Source organism: Leucopleurus acutus (genome assembly GCF_964270905.1).
Source record: "Leucopleurus acutus genome assembly, chromosome: 9".
NCBI lineage: Eukaryota > Metazoa > Chordata > Mammalia > Artiodactyla > Delphinidae > Leucopleurus > Leucopleurus acutus.
This window is the reverse complement of record NC_139144.1, coordinates 38708096-38725256: the sequence shown is the minus strand read 5'-3', so window position 1 is coordinate 38725256 and position 17161 is coordinate 38708096. Positions and strand designations below refer to the sequence as shown.

At 34.7% G+C, this 17161-nt stretch overlaps 1 protein-coding gene across 3 annotated transcripts in view; it reads right to left on the bottom strand.

The window, feature by feature from the left end:
- Positions 1-17161, bottom strand: part of SNX13 (sorting nexin 13) — a gene marked incomplete at its 5' end in the record, with an annotated part of 140487 nt that overhangs the window by 70688 nt on the left and 52638 nt on the right. For all 3 annotated transcript variants that reach the window (XM_082846760.1, XM_082846761.1, XM_082846762.1), the window contains 3 exons: positions 4192-4280; positions 5658-5759; positions 5851-5972. In XM_082846760.1, coding sequence (XP_082702886.1) covers positions 4192-4280; positions 5658-5759; positions 5851-5972 — 313 coding nt within the window. The remainder of the gene's footprint in view (positions 1-4191; positions 4281-5657; positions 5760-5850; positions 5973-17161) is intronic.

The window sequence follows — 17161 nt, the reverse complement described above, 5'->3', positions numbered from 1 at the left end:
TACAAAAAGGTGAGCTAGTACACCTCATTTAAATGAGATGAAGCCACCTATATCAACTTGGATACATGGCCACAATGATAAGTAGAGTTGAGTGAAAAAAGGCAAAAGGATACTTCTAATATGTTAGCATTTATACTCATTTTTAAAAGGCAAAACATGGCACTAAAAGTGTTTATGGATTCCTACATCTACATTAAAAGTATAAAAACAAACAAGAAAAGGAAAAGATACCAATCTTAGAATAGTGATTGCCTTCAAGGGAGGGACAGAGCAACTACAGCAAAATATTAACAGTGGTTAAATCTGGGTTGTTGGTACATAAATGTCTATTGTATTATTCTCTATACCTGTCTGAGTTTGAAATTTACCTAATAGAAGATAATAAAAATAAAATAACATATGTTAAAACAATTACTCAACATTCTTTAGAATATACCTTCCCATTCTTTGCAGCTGTTTATGCTCCTACCTATTAAGATTCTGCCTCTCCTTCAAGGACTGAATCCAGAAATAATTTTCCAATTAAATAAACCCTGATCATTCCAGCTGAACACTTTTTCACTTATATGTTTAAAATACACTAATGCCCTGTATTTAAGCCATTTATCACATACCATTCTCTATGTAATTTTGTGTCTTCTACTTCTCTCATACACTACAGCTCTTCAGGAACTTTTTGTATATGAGTGAGATTAGTTAATCTATTGATTTATCTATCTTCAAAAATATTTAGCCTCTTCTTCTCAAGGTCATTGTCTTAAACATGGCTGGAATTTGATAAATATTAAATGATGGAAATGAAGAAACTAAGAATTTAATGCTGATTCTACTAAGACAATATTTTTACCTGTTATTACTCTTCAGTCCTTTATGCCTGTGAAATCTAAATTTATGAAATATCATTTCTTATGAATACTGGAGAGGCTAAATAGCTACAAGTTTAACAGGATGTTTCACTTTTCTAAGTAAAGGACCAATTTATTTACTTATCCCTTTCCAGATCTCTAATTTATCTGTGCCATTTTCTGGTGTAAGTTCATAGAAGGTAGCCTTCACTTTATTTTCCTTTAAAGAAATACGTTATTTAAATTCTACTTTTGTAAGTTGCACAAGTCTTTTGACAACGTTTCCCCCATGATGAATTCGTATTTCCAAAAGGCACTAATGGAGGCTCCAGTAACTTTCTGAAATCTCTTTTGAGACACCGTACAGTCTCAAAGTAGAAGAAATTGCTTATTCTTTCAAGGTTAGCTTTAACTCTAACTTCTTAAAAATTATATTTATTTATAGAATCCCTTCCTTCAAATTATGTATCTGACCACAGAAGCTCACATTTTAAAATGTACTTTGTAAGGAGAAAATTCACAAACAAGTATTTTTTGAAAGTTTCTTTTCAAAGTGAGAGAAAAAAACATGTGGACAAAATTTTTGAATAAATCTAGTGCTTCTTATTAGTTAATGCAAACAGTCAATATATCTCAGAAAACTACGCTGATCTCCTAATCTGCCTCATGAAAGGGTTTGGTTAGTCAAGATGTAATCATATGACTCAACAATTCCTCTACAGGTTCTAGTGAGAGCTCTAAATATTCCAAAATATGTAGCAATTTCCAGATAATTTTCATATACTTTAAGACAAGCACCAGCTGCCAAATATGAAGGCTCAAAAGATAGAGTCATTGAGGACATGAATCTCTAAATCAATAAAACACGGTAATGGAAGAAAGGAGTAGCAATTAAACAGCAATTATCTCAGTCAAATACTGTGATCTGTACAATCCATACAAAGGATCCATCATATAAAGGAAAGAACTAAGAACTCTCTAAACTGTTATTTAATCTGAACAAAATGTCTTTTGGGAAAACCTAGATTTAATTATCAACAAAAGAAAACTGATAAAGAACTATCAAGTTAAAAGAAAAACAAACTGATTGCAGTGCTCCAACAATTATACTCAACTCAATTAGACTCAAGCAAAAATAAATAAAATATTGGTCTAAAAGAACAATCTATGGCAAAACATATTTGCTCTTTAAACAGTCCTACTTAAACTATAACCCCATGTAACAAGACTCATCTTCATTCCTGTCTCCTAAAAGTCAATTTAATCTTTAAGGAGCAGCAATAGCGTGTCCACCACAGCCAGCAAGAAGGACAAATAGGTTTCCTTTTGCATTAAACCCAATTCTCTGATTGGGTATGTGCTATGTGGCAGGCACTGTGATAACCACTAAGTACATAATCATGATAAATACAAAATATGGTCCCCGTCTTTATAGGACTTAGGATTCTACTGGGGGAAAGAGGCATCAAGCAAGTAAATGCAACAACCAAATTGTCATTTTAAAATATGGTAAATGTTATGAAGGAAAACAGTACTTACCTACACTAATAGGGAATTATGAGGGGGCTTTTAGATTGGAGGCCTTTCTGAGGAAGTGAGATATGTGGGACAAATACAACTTAGCCAAGAGAAGAAGGAGAATCATTCTAAGCAGATGAAAAAGCGTACGAGACAGTCCTGTGGTGGGGAGAAATGGCACTTCTGGAGAAGCCAATGTAGCTGGAACATAGTGACGGCATGGCATGAAGGCCAGAGAGGTAAACAAAGCCACTTCATGCACAGTCTTATTGTAAGCCTTTTAAAAGGACTTGAGATTTAAAACATTTCCTGGATAGTTATTACTGGGATGAAGAAAAGACTTATAAAAGGTAGACAGGATTTGGAGGCAAGAATAAGATTTCCATCTTGGGCATCTAAAGTTTAAAAGGGCTGTGAATCAATCAAATAGTGATTTTAGTGGGCAGCTGGTCAGAGGGGCCTAGAGCTCAGAAGGGAATCTGGCCTATAGACATAAATTTTTATTAGCATTTGGCTGGTGTTTAAAGCCACAGGAATGGATGAGCAAGAAGAGGGCTAAGAACTGAACAACTTGGATAGTTAAAAGTTAAGAAGAGGAATTAAAGCATACAGAGGTGACTAAAAAAGAGACCGATGGAGGAGAAAAAGAGAAGACAGTAATGATGTGGAACCCAAGAAAAGACAGAGTTTCAAGAAGGAAGACATGGCCAGCCATGTGAAATGCTGCTGAGATACTGCCTAGCAGTGGCTATCTGGAGTACCAGGCAAAGACTCTGCTGCCAAATAATCAGCATGAATGAGTATGATGACTGATTAGCAGTATCTTCCTTCAGTGGTAAGTGTGAATCTAGTGATAGACATGCCAGATATTTACCTCCCTTGATAATGACTAGCCCAAATGATTGGTCTTCACTATATATAATCTATCAGACTCTTCCCATCAAAATCAAGCATTTTCTTCTCACTTCACAGTACCATTACCCTACCTGAGAAGTGCACTGAACTCAAGTTAGAGAGCTATTAGGAAATTGATACTGCTTAAATAATAACAAACAAGCATTAAATAACAACAGACACCTTAGGAAGTGGTGTATCTGTTCTGCAGAATGGTAGACTAAAGAGATCATAAGCTTTCATTTTTAGAAAAATTAAAAACTTCAACTTTACCCATTCAGCCAGGGTAAGGGCTAATGTTAGCATTAGCTAGCATTTCTCAATCACAACCAGTAGCCAAAGCCAAAATATTATTCCTTTACATGTGTACAAAGAATATTACTCCAAAGGTTTATACTCAGGGAATAGATGAGTCCAAGACTACTGTTCTCATCTGACTTAACTTATTTTCCAATGACAAGAAGTAGAATCTTAGCTACCCAGGTTTTTTTGAAAGTTTCTATCCAGAAGTGTTACTTTAGTCAGTCTAATTTAAGTAAATTTATAGGTGAAGCTATATTAAAGAAAATTTAAAACATATCTTTGTTATAACCCAAAATCCAAGTATCTAACTCTAACTCAGGCAGTTTTCAAGGTGTTGTCCAGGAACCTCTGGGGTGTAGGGGGAGACAAGCATACAGTGATATTTTCAAAAAGGAACATGATGGTGTGATGATACCATTAATGGAATGTGGGCTTGTGTATTTGTGTTCCAAAATTTCTTAGTTTTAATTTACAATACAATAAATATTGATAGATAAAGCCCACATAAACAGAAGCTCTTTGGGGTCCTCGATAATTTTTAAGAGTGTAACAGGGTCCTGGGACGAAAATTTTAATAATTACTACTCTAAGTTTCTTTACAGCCATGTATTTTGTATGAGCTTAGGCTTACCCTGACAAAGTATCGCATGATCTTGTTCTGGAAATCTCCAGGAGGTAGCAATAAATATAATAAGACCTCACACAAATCCCTTAGGAATCCTAGAAATAAAAGAAGTAGCTATAACAACATTAGAAAATATGAAGTCTCCACCTACTCTTGATATAAAACACAAATAAAGGTAGAAATAAGCAGTTGCCTGATTATACCAGCTTATTACCTTAGTAATCAGTATTCACTAAAAATCCCTTTATTATTCTCCAAATAGCAAGTATTCATTCATCAAACGAATACATATTTTTTATTCTGCCCAATTCTAACCCACATTTTGAATTGTTGAGAAACTTCAATTACAAAAGTATTTTCCCCAAAAAGTTTTAGTTGTACCATGTATTCTACACTTCTACCACACATCTTTGCATACTTAAAAGTTATTTGCACATTTAAAAATACACTTGTAACTATTTTTTCAGGAAAGAACTTCCACCGTCTTGGCAGGTAATAACAAGAAGAGTATGCGCTTCTATTGGGTTGGCCAAAATGTTCGTTTGGGTTTTTCTGTAACATTATGGAAAAACCCGAACAAACATTTTGGCCAACCCAATATTTTACTGATTGAGGAGGTCTTGATTTACATAAAAGGACTGTACATTATTATATCTATTTCTTACATTTAGTTATTTCGTATTAGTGCTAATGAAGTAGCAGTTAAGAACTGAATTGCACAATAAATATAAAAAAGGAAAGAAGGAAAAAGGGAAAAAGCGGAAAGGAAGGCAAAGAAATAAAAAAGCTGAGCACATTTTTTAAAATCTAAGAAAACAATTTCCACAACCAGAAATGCGTTTCTGAATTGTTCATATGCTGACACTTCCCGGGAATATAATTACTGGGTCAGAACTAACTTTTTGGCCAATGCAATAAACAGCTAATCAGAAAAATGTGCCAAGTAGCACAGACTCCTAGTCGTTGTAAAACTAGGAAAAGACAACATCCTCAGCTAAAGCTTATCGGGTCTAACCTCTCAAAAAGAAAAGTACATTCAACTCTATAAATTTCATTTGAAATATTATAATCATTCCCTTAGGAAATATTCAGGGTAACAGGTGTACTCTTGAAATAGAAATAATAAATTCAAGGGGAAGATAAATTACTATAGATCAAAAAAAGTAAATTTATAATTATATAATGTTTCAGTTTGCTGTATTTTAAAAGATGACGAAAGAGGTACTCTTTAATTGCCATCTTTAAATTTTAAAGATGACCCTTAAAAGAGAAAAAAGAATCTGGAAACTATTTTAAAGAGTTAAAAAATACAATAAAGTGAATAGTAGCAGTGTCTTTACTATGCTGCCTGTCCTGTAAGAATAATTTCACTCTTAGATTTTACACTTATATTTGTTCACTGATTCTGCTAACTTGTCTCCAACCAATGTGAACAGTTACTGTTCTCAAAAAAGTTAAACTGAAAAGAAAACCTTCTTCATCTTTGGGAGATGTGCACACTAGGTCACGGCAAACGTCCTTCTCCATTTCAACTTCAACTTCAAAGAAGGTATCTACAAGATCTTCTGCTGTACCTGGACAAAGAAGGAACAATTCAAGACATACAGAATAATAAAGAAAAACAGATTTAAAAATCCGAATTTTCAAAGGGGATAAAGATATTACCTTTTACTTGATCATCTTTCTCTGTTATCTTCTGTTGAGCCTTTCTGAATACTCGTAGGTGTGTGCCAAAATCATCTACAATGCGTGTAGTAAAATAAGGTTGCCAGTCTATTTCTTTTGACCTTACAAAAAACACATGACATAAAAGCATTATATAAATGCTTTTTTAATCAAAATATAAGTTTATTTAATGACTACTGAAAGACATGATTATCAAAAGAGACTGAATTTATTTATACTGAGATTTTACTCATTTAACCACTACTACACCTTAGCATTCCCTTTCAAGAGACCCAGTTTATCAAATCTACTTAAACCCTCGAACAATATTCTTTGAAGTATTTTATGTGCCAAAGCTTAAAAGTACTATCTAAATGCTTAAAATAAATAAGAGAAAAAACAACAGGTATATTATGCAATTTCTCACCCCAGACATAACAATATATTAGGAATTCAGAATGTTTTTGCTTGCTTTTAAAAGAGCAGTTGAGATATTTCTTGGTTCCTTCTGAACCCTTTCTGAATTCTCCACATTCTTCCTTTTAGTTATACGGTCCAAGTTTTGAACCAAATATCTTTGGTATGAGCCTGACTGGTTTCTGTTTGCATATAAAACACTTAAAAACTTAACTATTTGAAATAACTATAGTCACATGGAAATGGTTTAAAGAGTAACGTAAAATACCACACTTACCCATGAAAAAGGTGATTACTAAGTTTATTAAGTTACCTAGTACCCTTATCTCTAAAGCAACAGACCTCAACAAACATCACTAATTTAGTAAACCAGTGAAACAGATAACAAATACAACAGATAAACCCAGATTATACATCTCCTTGGATTAAGTGATATTTTTAAACAAACATGTTATTCAATGCTGTTTTCCTTAAGTTAGCACTAAAATTAATTCACCCCTTTAGGAACATACCAAATAAACAGAAGATAAAGAGGCTACTCATGAAGATGCTAGACAATGGGGGAGCAAAAAAAAGTTACCATAATTCATTATGCTAATTCACCATACCTGTATAATAAAGAAGCTAGTGAATAAGTTGACTTGATTACTGTCTTTTGAGAAAAAACTTTTAAATGTGGTAATGGCATTGAGGAATGTAACAGATGGCTATTTTCAAACAAAAACATAAATTATTAACACTCATAATTTCTAATGCACAATTATGATTTTGTTATATACATGGAAAGAAAGAGTAAATTATAAGTACATGAATACAAACAATTTAACAAAAATAAATGTAACCTGAGCTCTGGGATCTGAGGAGGGGTTACCATTACTCAGAATGTAAGAGCCATGTATATAAGCATACACTAAACTTGGTAACAATACTCAGTCTCAACATAAAACCTAAAATAAAAACTTAAACCTAGAGGTCTCTAGAGTCTCTTTTTGCCCTTATTTTAAAAAGAAAAGCACAATCTGTGTAAGCATCTTTCAAAACTCTTTACATGAATATTTGTACAAAATCATCCAAACCTGAAAATTTTATAAGAACAAAATTTACTTGGTATAGGCCATTAGCTCATTTAATCCATAAAAGGTTCATTCTAACAAATTTAGAAGAAAGCAGAATACATAATCTTTCAAATTACATATGTTCTGTTTCATGGTACAGTGCTATTTATAGAATTTACTGAAATTTTCAAACAAAACAAAATTTATTAATTTTAGAAGGCATTTTAAAACCTATCTCAATTCATTATGGAGGATGTAACGACATTTAAAATGACTGAAAGTTAACAAGTAATGCAAATACATGAAAATTATTTTAAGTATTAAATACAGATTTCTACTTTCAATATACAAATATATTGAGGGTGGGGAAAACAGGGAACACAGTATTTCATGTTCTCTATCCAAGGTCATCATTTTCCCTCTGCTTGACTCATTTACCCGGAATACATGCAAATCTATTGTAAATCTCAACTCAAAGGAACTGTTCTAGGTTAGGAAGATAAGAACAACAGTAGTACATGACTTCCCATTTACATAATTAGGAAAATATCTACTAACAATTTCTAGTAGTATTTGTCTTAAAATTTGAAAGCCACACTTCCTTCTATTGATCCACAGGTAGTTTTCTATTAGAGCTCTTAATATTATTTATTCTTAAGTCATGCCTACAGTCAAGGCTCTTTTTCACTTTGTTTAAAATATTCCCCCACATGACTCCTAGTAAAAACACCTGGATTATTACACAATGAATCCTATTATCTACACTTCCATTTTATTATTACTTAGAGGCTTTCACTTCTTGAATTTAAAAATGAGAGCATACTTCCTATATGACCAAGAGAATAAGGGATATGTTCAACCCTACCCTGAGAATATACAATTTATATTAGGCCCCTGAAGCTTATATATCTTGACAGAATGCTTGTAAGAATTATGATGGTTAATTAGGAATGCAAATAAGCAATGAAGTCTCAATTAAAGAACAAAAGGAAAAGTCAAACTACCAAGTGTAGCTCTCTGATACATTTGGCATGCCTTATCTTCATCTCTAACACCATCATCTTATTCCTGGCCTTTTAATTGATCTCCCACGTCCACCCTAGTCTACCCTCCATTCTATTTTCCATACAGCAGCCAGACTGATCTTTTTAAAAATACAAATATGATAATACAAAACAAGAGCCATAAAAACCCTTTAGTGACTCTCCGATCATACACAGCTGGGACCCTGCTTACTTCCTCATCATTTGTTCCACTGTCTTCCTTTTCTGTTCTGTGTTTACCTCAATGCCTCTGGACAGACTATTCCCTCTGCCAAGTTTGCTCACCCTGTCCACTCTCCATAAATTTACCTTCGCTCCCCCACATTCCTTTGACAATTCTCACTTATACTTTAGAGTTCACCTAAAATGTCAATTCCACACGGCACTCTTCGTTGACCCTCACCCTTTGCTTTATTCCTTCAGACAAGTCTGGATCTCTGGTTACATATTCTCATAGCAGCACATTTTTCACTTTTTATAGCACTTACAACCTGCAGTTAAATAATTCAACTGCTGAGATAAAAATCTCAGGAAGTCAGGGATTTTGTCTGTTTTATTCCACTATGTTTTATTCACTACTGGTGTTCCCCAATGGCTAAATAATATGTTAAACACTGGAGGCACTTGATACATACTGATTTATTGATTTCTCTTTCAGGGTCAGAGCACTGTTAATAGGTGCTTGGAGAATGGCCACATGAACCGCATACAGCAACTGCTTCTTTACTCCTTAAAGTTCTGAAATAGGACATATATTGAGAAGCTCTTTTTGCGTCTCTAAACCCCAAAGCTACTTAATGCTAATGCCAAAAAAAGGCAATGAATGTCCCAAATATGTGGGCTGAGACTGAGATTACATAAATTGCTTCACTGGGGCCATCTATTCTAAGCAGTATACAGCTCATCATCAGTAACACAAAAAACACATCAAAATCAACTAAGGCTGAACTGGACAGAATACATGTCCTTGATTCAAGTAAAAGATACACCATTTCATTAGCTGTGAAATTCAGCAAGTCACGTCACCGCCCATGGTTTTTCTCTAGGGACACTTACAGCTTTAAGAACCTATGATTAACTACATACCCATCCCAACACACACACACACGCGCGCGCAGGAACACAATACATAGAAAAGTGGTAACTGGTAAGTAAATTGAAATATTTGATCAAAAGAAGGAATCATGAATGTATTTCATTTTAACTTAAATCATATAAATCTTTCAGTATAAGACTAAGATAAGACCTTTTGATTAATGTTTTGCTAAGTGTTATTAATGTGGCCTTTGTCTTGAATAAACCATTCTCACATTGAGGAAGTTATGGTTTCCAGTTTCTTTTAAATGGCATTAACAACTAACGACATCTGTGAACAAATCCAAATGCAGAGTAAGAGTCTTTCAAGGCTTTTCACCAACATTTTATAGTTGTCTTTTACACACCTAATCCTACTGTGATCTATTTAGCAACTAGCTGAGTAAATTCCAAAGCAAGTGATCTCTTTTTCATAGGAACTACCCTGTCATACTCATATTCTTTAATCTATGTAGAAGTAAATTAAATTATATGATTATAAAAAAAAGTATAAGCAGGGTACACAGGTTCAGAAACAAATACAACTTCCTTTTTTAACACACTCAATTGTCTTCCTCCTCTAAAGCATCCATGCTCAGCTCATACCACAAAACAATTATATCAGACTTTCTGTGCCCAGGAATCGACAACTAACTTCTGATAAGTTTAAAAGTCAAAAGGTAGGGACAGAAGTGGACAGAAGTACTAGAATGTAGCCTATTAGCCTAGCTTTAATGCTAAGGGCATGAGTCAGTATGTCTTACAAAGGGAATGGAGAATAACTGGCTAACTAAAGAGAATTTCTATTACAGTAGTACAGAATTGGTACCATTCCAAAAATAGCTTACAATTTTTTTTGATGATACCCACACACAGAAATAAGTAGAAGTTAGTTAAGTGCTATGTCGTAAGTCAAAAAGGATTAATTAAAGAGGCCACACTACAAACATATTTTGATGAATGACTAGTATTTAAATGGGGTAAAGAAGGATATAGGAACAGACAAAAGAGGGATATGAGCATGGCCTATGCAAGAGTCATCATGTAGACCTGCCTAACTAAAGAAGTGGGTGACCATTTGGCAATAGAGGCAATCTTCACACACTGGGCAGAATACTGCCCTGGAAAAGGTCCTTTATGTCAAAACGATAAAAGTAAAAACTGATTTTCCCACAGAAACAATCCTATAATAAATGTTACATTCCTGATGCTGTATTATTTTTTCACAGAAATGACTACTAAGACTTTATTTTAAAACAGTGAGAATGACATAGTAGGGACCTCCCTGGCGGTCCCAGTGGTTAAGACTCTGCACTTCCAATGCAGGGGGCATGGGTTCGATCCCTGGTTGGGGAGCTAAAGATCCCACGTGCCATGTGGTGCAGCCAATAAATAAATTAATTAATTAACTAATTAAATAAAAAAAGAATGACACTGTATCTGCAAGTATGTATGTACGTGTATGTATGTATGTGTATATATATACACACACATGCACATGCATATATAAAGACTTTTTAAATGTGTATTAATCAATAAAGGTGATATAATAACCAACTGCATAAAATTACAATAATATGTATTAATCTCCTATATGAGGTCTTTTACCTTCTAATTACAAAATTCAGACATTTAAAAAAATCATTAGTATAGTAAAATTCCTATACTAATGATTTCTAGTTTTTCTGGGTAGATTTTGACAAGCATCTTTGAAGACATTTTGAGAAGTTTTATTCCACTAGAGGATTTTTAGATCACTGACTCAGACATCTTTTGCTGAAAGTGGGTGTCCTATCTGTGAAAGAAAAAATTCCTTCCTTGAGTCACGGAATCAGACAGTAACTTCCCCCTCAGACTTCACTATTATAAAGGATATACTCTTTAAAATACATAAACCTTTACATGTTTCCATCCTTCAAGAGTCCTTGAAGGAGTACGCTGTTAGCGTCAAAAGCTTCAGCCTAAAACTGAATTTGAGCAATATTTTAAAAGCAGAGAATTGTAAACTTGCTCCTAAATCCACTAAAAGATTTCCCCTTCTTCCAGCCTCAATTTGCTCATATTATAAATACTTCACGTTACCATAACCACCTCCCTAGAGCACCTTTGTTTCCCTTTTAAAATCTACTTTAAGGATGTAGTTATAAGGATTGAGTATAAAATAATGAAACTGAACTTACATTAAATTTACTATTACTCTATACCATAATTCTTAAAAATATATGGAGAATTACTCTTTCATGGGAGCTATATTAGCAACCACACGAGGTAACAACTTTCATTACTTCATGGTTGCTAACCTGTCTGCTCCCTTCCCTTGGCTGCACTGTTGTATGCTGAGTAGGAGAGCCAAATGTGCACATCTCTCTCCTAACTCCACATTCAGTGACTTCATACCGACAGCTTAAAATCAACCATGGTGGGAGTATTTACACTTCACAAAACTTAAAGGAGTCGACTTATAAAACTACAAATTTATTGTTTTCAGTATTCAGTACAGAATAGTACTAGTTTGGATAATCAAATAAAAATTTTTAAAGTTTCACTGATACAAGACTTTTAACTACAGAGAAAAGACTGGTCTAGTAAATATCTTTCACGTTTAAGTCTTGTATCCTTTCTGACCATGCAGAAATACAATAAAAGGTTTAAATAAAGTTTATCATCACCCTACTCTAAGATCTCCTATCAGTAAAACAACAGACTAGAGGAGCACTTTAATCCCAAAGTAAATTAAATCTAATTAGCAACCCCACACACTATAAAAAATAACTCCCCAAATGGTATTCAAAATGTGGGGTGTGACAGAGAATGTGAGTGAGTGTTTTGAAGAGGAAGTATGAGTGAAAACAAACAAATCAAGATTAGTACCAACCATACCAGGGAATCTCAGTCTTTTAGAACTGAAAGAGATCTGAAATAATTACCACAAACCCCTATAATTACAGAGCCAAAACTTAAATTACTTATTCTAGATTATATAGTTTTGAGATCAAGGCTTTGTTTAAAAAAAAAAAAAAAAAAGCAAAAACAGCGTTCCTAACTTTCAATCTGGTGTCTTCTCTGCTATACCTTAACAACACAAAACCTTCTGACTCATAAACATTATAAACAAATTGGTAGAAATGGAGAAAAATTTAGGCATGCAGTTTTATATAACCATAGTAAAGGAAATGGTATTTAGTGAACTATAACTCCACCTAAGAAATCCATCCAGTTCTACATCCTGTGCCCCAATGCTTCAAAGAGGTCAAGGATGCATAACTTTTAAAGAACTTGGATCTTCAAATATAAAGAAAAACTTAGATAGAGGAACACACATGAAGCACACTCTATTTTAGGGGTTGAGTATAAAGAACACAGAGCTGGAAGCCTTAATCAAGCTACAGGAAAAGAAAAAAAAATAACCTGGGGCTAAGTGTGAATCTTCTTAAGTATAATGTTAAGTATTAAATATTAAATTCATGCTATTAAGTATTTTAATAAATAAGGTTTTCAGTAAAATTTACCTGATAAATGAAAAATTCCTAGACCCAACAGTGAAATATATTAAATTTTGTGGAGAAAAATTACCAAGGAAGTCATAAATGGAAACTCGATTAACAATAATTTATTGAGTATTCACTACCTTATCATGTACAAAACACTATATTTAAGCATTAGTTTCAAGATAACTTCCCAAGGAAATAAAGATTCAGTGGCTACCTATACAAAAAATGTCATCTACACCTGAAAAACGGTTTATTTTATTTATGTGTTTGCAAGAATATAAAAAACAGAGAAACAGGAAAAGGAATTTAGTTGCAAAGTCATCCTAGATATTTTTATTGCTGAGCAACAAATGTTTCTGTCTTGGGCTACAAGAATAATACATGCCCGTTTTGTAAAATGTAATTTCCTTCTTTAGATTTTCTGTATCAGCTATAAATTAGCCTTAAATCCACAATCCAAAGATCACTGTTAATATTTTAGTGTTTTTCTTCTAGTCTCTTTGCTATGCTCACATACTTACAATTTTTTACACAGCTAAAAATCATATAGCGTACACTACTATGTGTGCTTTTTATTCTAATGTATTTCCTACTTCGTTAATACTACGTTAATATTTTAATGTATGCAAATCTATGTATTCCAGGGGTCAGCAAACTCTTTCTCTAAAAGAGCCAATTAGCAACTATTTTAGGTTTTGCAGGCCACATCATCTCAGTCAACTCTGTCACTGTAGCACAAAAGCAGCCATCGACAAAATGCAAACAAATGAGCACAACTGTCCAATAAAACTATACTTACAAAACCAGGCAGCAGTACAGTACACTCAATAATAAAATGATAAATAACCTAATTTTAAAATAAGGAAAAGATCTGACAGACATTCTCTATATACAAATGACTAATTTGCACATGAAAAGATGTTCGACATCGTTAGCTATCAAGGAAATGCAAATCAAAACCATCATGAAATACCGCTTCACACCCACTAGGATGGCTATAATCAAAAAGACAGACAATAACAAGTACAGGAAAGGATGTGGAGAAACTGGAACCCTCATACATTGTTGGTGGTAATGTGTAGCCACTTTTTAAAAGTTCGCAGTTCCTCTAAAGGTTAAACTAAGTTACCATATGACCAGAAACTCTACTCCTAGGTGCACATCTAAAAGAAATGAGAACATTAAGTCCACACAAAAACATGTACATGAGTGCTCATAGTAGCATTCTTTATAAAATCCAAAAGATAGACGCAACCCTACTGTCTGCCAACTGATGAATGGATAAACAAACTGTGGTGTATCCATACAATGGAAAATTATTCAGCAATAAGAAGCAATAAGTAATATATGTAGCACCATATATGCTACAACAAGGATGAACCTTGAAAACATCACGCTAAGTGAAAGAAGCCAGTCACTAAAGACCACATATTGTATTATTTCATTCATGTAAAATGTCCAAATGCATAGAGAGAAAAAGTATATAATTGACTGCCCAGAGCTAGAAGCTTAGTGGGGGATATGGGGAGAGACTGATAGCAGATATCAGGTCCCCTCGTGGGGTCATTAAAAAGTTCTTAGGGCTTCCTTGGTGGTGCAGTGATTGAGGATCCACCTGCCAATGCAGGGGACACGGGCTCGATCCCTGGTCCAGGAAGATCCCACATGGCACATGAGCAACTAAGTCCACGCAACTACTGAGCCTGTGCTCTAGAGCCCACAAGCCACAACTACTGAGCCCACGTGCTCCAACTACTGAAGCCCGCCACACCTAGAGCCCATGTTCTGCAGCAAGAGAAGCCACTGCTATGAGAAGCCTGCACACTGCAAGGAAGAGTGGCCCCGGCTCACCACAACTAGATAAAGCCCGTGTGCAGCAACGAAGACCCAACACAGTCAAAAATAAATTAATTAATTAAATAAATTTATTTTTTAAAAAAAGTTCTTAAATTGACTGTGATGAAGGCTGCACAACTCTGTGAATATACTGAAAGCCAATGACTTTGAGTGAACTGTACAATATATGAATTATAAAAATATACAGTTAACCACCCCTGGTCTATTCTATAGATATAAACACTTTAACTTTTTCTCCCCTTTTAAATATTTAGATGGTTCCTAATTCTTTTTGCATCTTTCTGATTAACATCTCTTTTGAGCTAAGTTTTCAAATGGCAAAGAATATAAAATGACAATAGTATAAAACTTCACTGTTGCAAATGTCCATTCATTGTACTTGCCTTTTGGACAAGTCTAGGAACATACGATTTACATTTCTATGGCAAAAGGGAGTGAGAAAAATGGAAAACAAACTAAAATCAAGCAGGACCCTTGGGAGCTTCCCTAGACAGATCCCACCACCACCACCACGTCTTCCACCTGCCTCTTGTCTGTAGAAAAACTTCAGGCAAAGAATAAATTTAATCAAAGAAATGAGAAAATACAGAAACAAAGGAAAATAGTCAAACAGGACAAAATAATAATAGTTCAGTCCTTAAAGTCAAGGACCTTTAGTTCCTCCTCAAGGGCTACAGATAATATTGAGCCATATCCTCTGAGCTGTTTTACAGATATTAAAACCCCCACCAGGTGGAAAAAGTTAACTACTTGATGACCAGACTGTAGCCCTGGCATAAGCTGCTCCATTTTACACAATTCTAAGAACTGACCTCAAGGAAATGGGAACAAACTGACCCTGGAACTGAAGATTCACTGTACTTAAAGCAATCGAGATGATGCTAATCAGACCACCTCATGACCAATTTCAAGACGACTATCAGAGCTTACTATGCTGCTCTGCACAAAGCCCCCTCCCTCTGCCTATACACCCCTGAAACTCCCTTTTAAAAGCTCTTGCCCCCTGATCAGCAATGGGGAGTTGGCTTCTGGACATGAGTCCACCTTCTCCCCGGGTTGCCAGCCTCCTGAATAAAACAACCTTTCCTTTCCAACCAAAATTTGCCTCTCAAGCAGCGAGCAGTGGGACCTGAGTTCAGTAGCAAAACCCCCTGTTATTCCAGGAACAGTGATACCATCAGCATCAGAACCACTGAATCTCAGAACCTACATTTCCTATGTCCTTACACCATGGGAAAACCCTTCAGGAAGGAACACAGTAGCATTAGAATATATCTCCTTTCCACTAACCCTAGGGTTCAGGGAAACAGATGTGTAGAGTTAGTAACCACATTTCACTTTTGAGAACAACAAGGTTCCTTGTTCACTTGTACCTCCTCATACACTAACCTTATCCCCCTTCTGAGAACTGTGCTCAGATTATTCCTTTTGCCTAACATGTCCTTTATCCCTCCCTCTCCATCTCAATACACCCATTCTTGAAGTCCAGTTTTGGCCTCAATCCACATGAGGTCTTGATCAGTGACTCTGGTCCATTCTATCTCTACATGAAATCCTCTAAATGCCACACAAATCACCACTTTATTTCTCTCCATTTCATGTGCTTTAATTTTGTCTCCCTTTCCCTTCCCCCTCAAAAAAAAAAAAATAGAGCTAAGAAGACAAGGTCAAAGAATCTGTGTATATATCCTAGGAATGTAACAAATAACAAAAACAACAATAATAACAAAGAAGTTAACATTCACTGAACACATGCTATGTGCCAGATCCTATGATGTTTTACATGCACTTTTCCCCCATATAATCATTACAACAATCCTATGAGAAAATTGCCCCATTTTACTGATGCAGAGATTTAGGCACAGAAAGTCAAATAACTTGCTCAAAAAGTCATTTATTGGTCGACAAATACTTTATGAAATATTTCATGCACATCATCTCCTTTGCCCCTCACAAACTCAGAGTGTGCTACAAGTTCAGCATCACTGCTGTACAGAGTTGTTAAGAAATGTTCTTTTAAGTACATTGTAACTTAATGGTACAGGTAGAATTATAATACAAATCTCCCAGGGCTTTCTATCCTATATCATACTATCTTATTTGAAGAGAGAATAAAAATACATGGGTTATCACAGATTCACCTGCTAAAGCTCCAGCCTAATTTATGCCCAGGCTCCACAGAGAACTCAAGTGCTATGGGAAGGTTTCCTTCCCTAAACTGTTACTAGAATAACAGGTACTAATGTTAGTATGAGGTGTTATCATTACAAAGTACTCTCTCACATGCGATGTCATTTAATCCTAACAACAACCTGATAAGCAGACATAGGTTATCACTAGACTCAAAGAATTTATGGTTTTTACCCATTCAAGG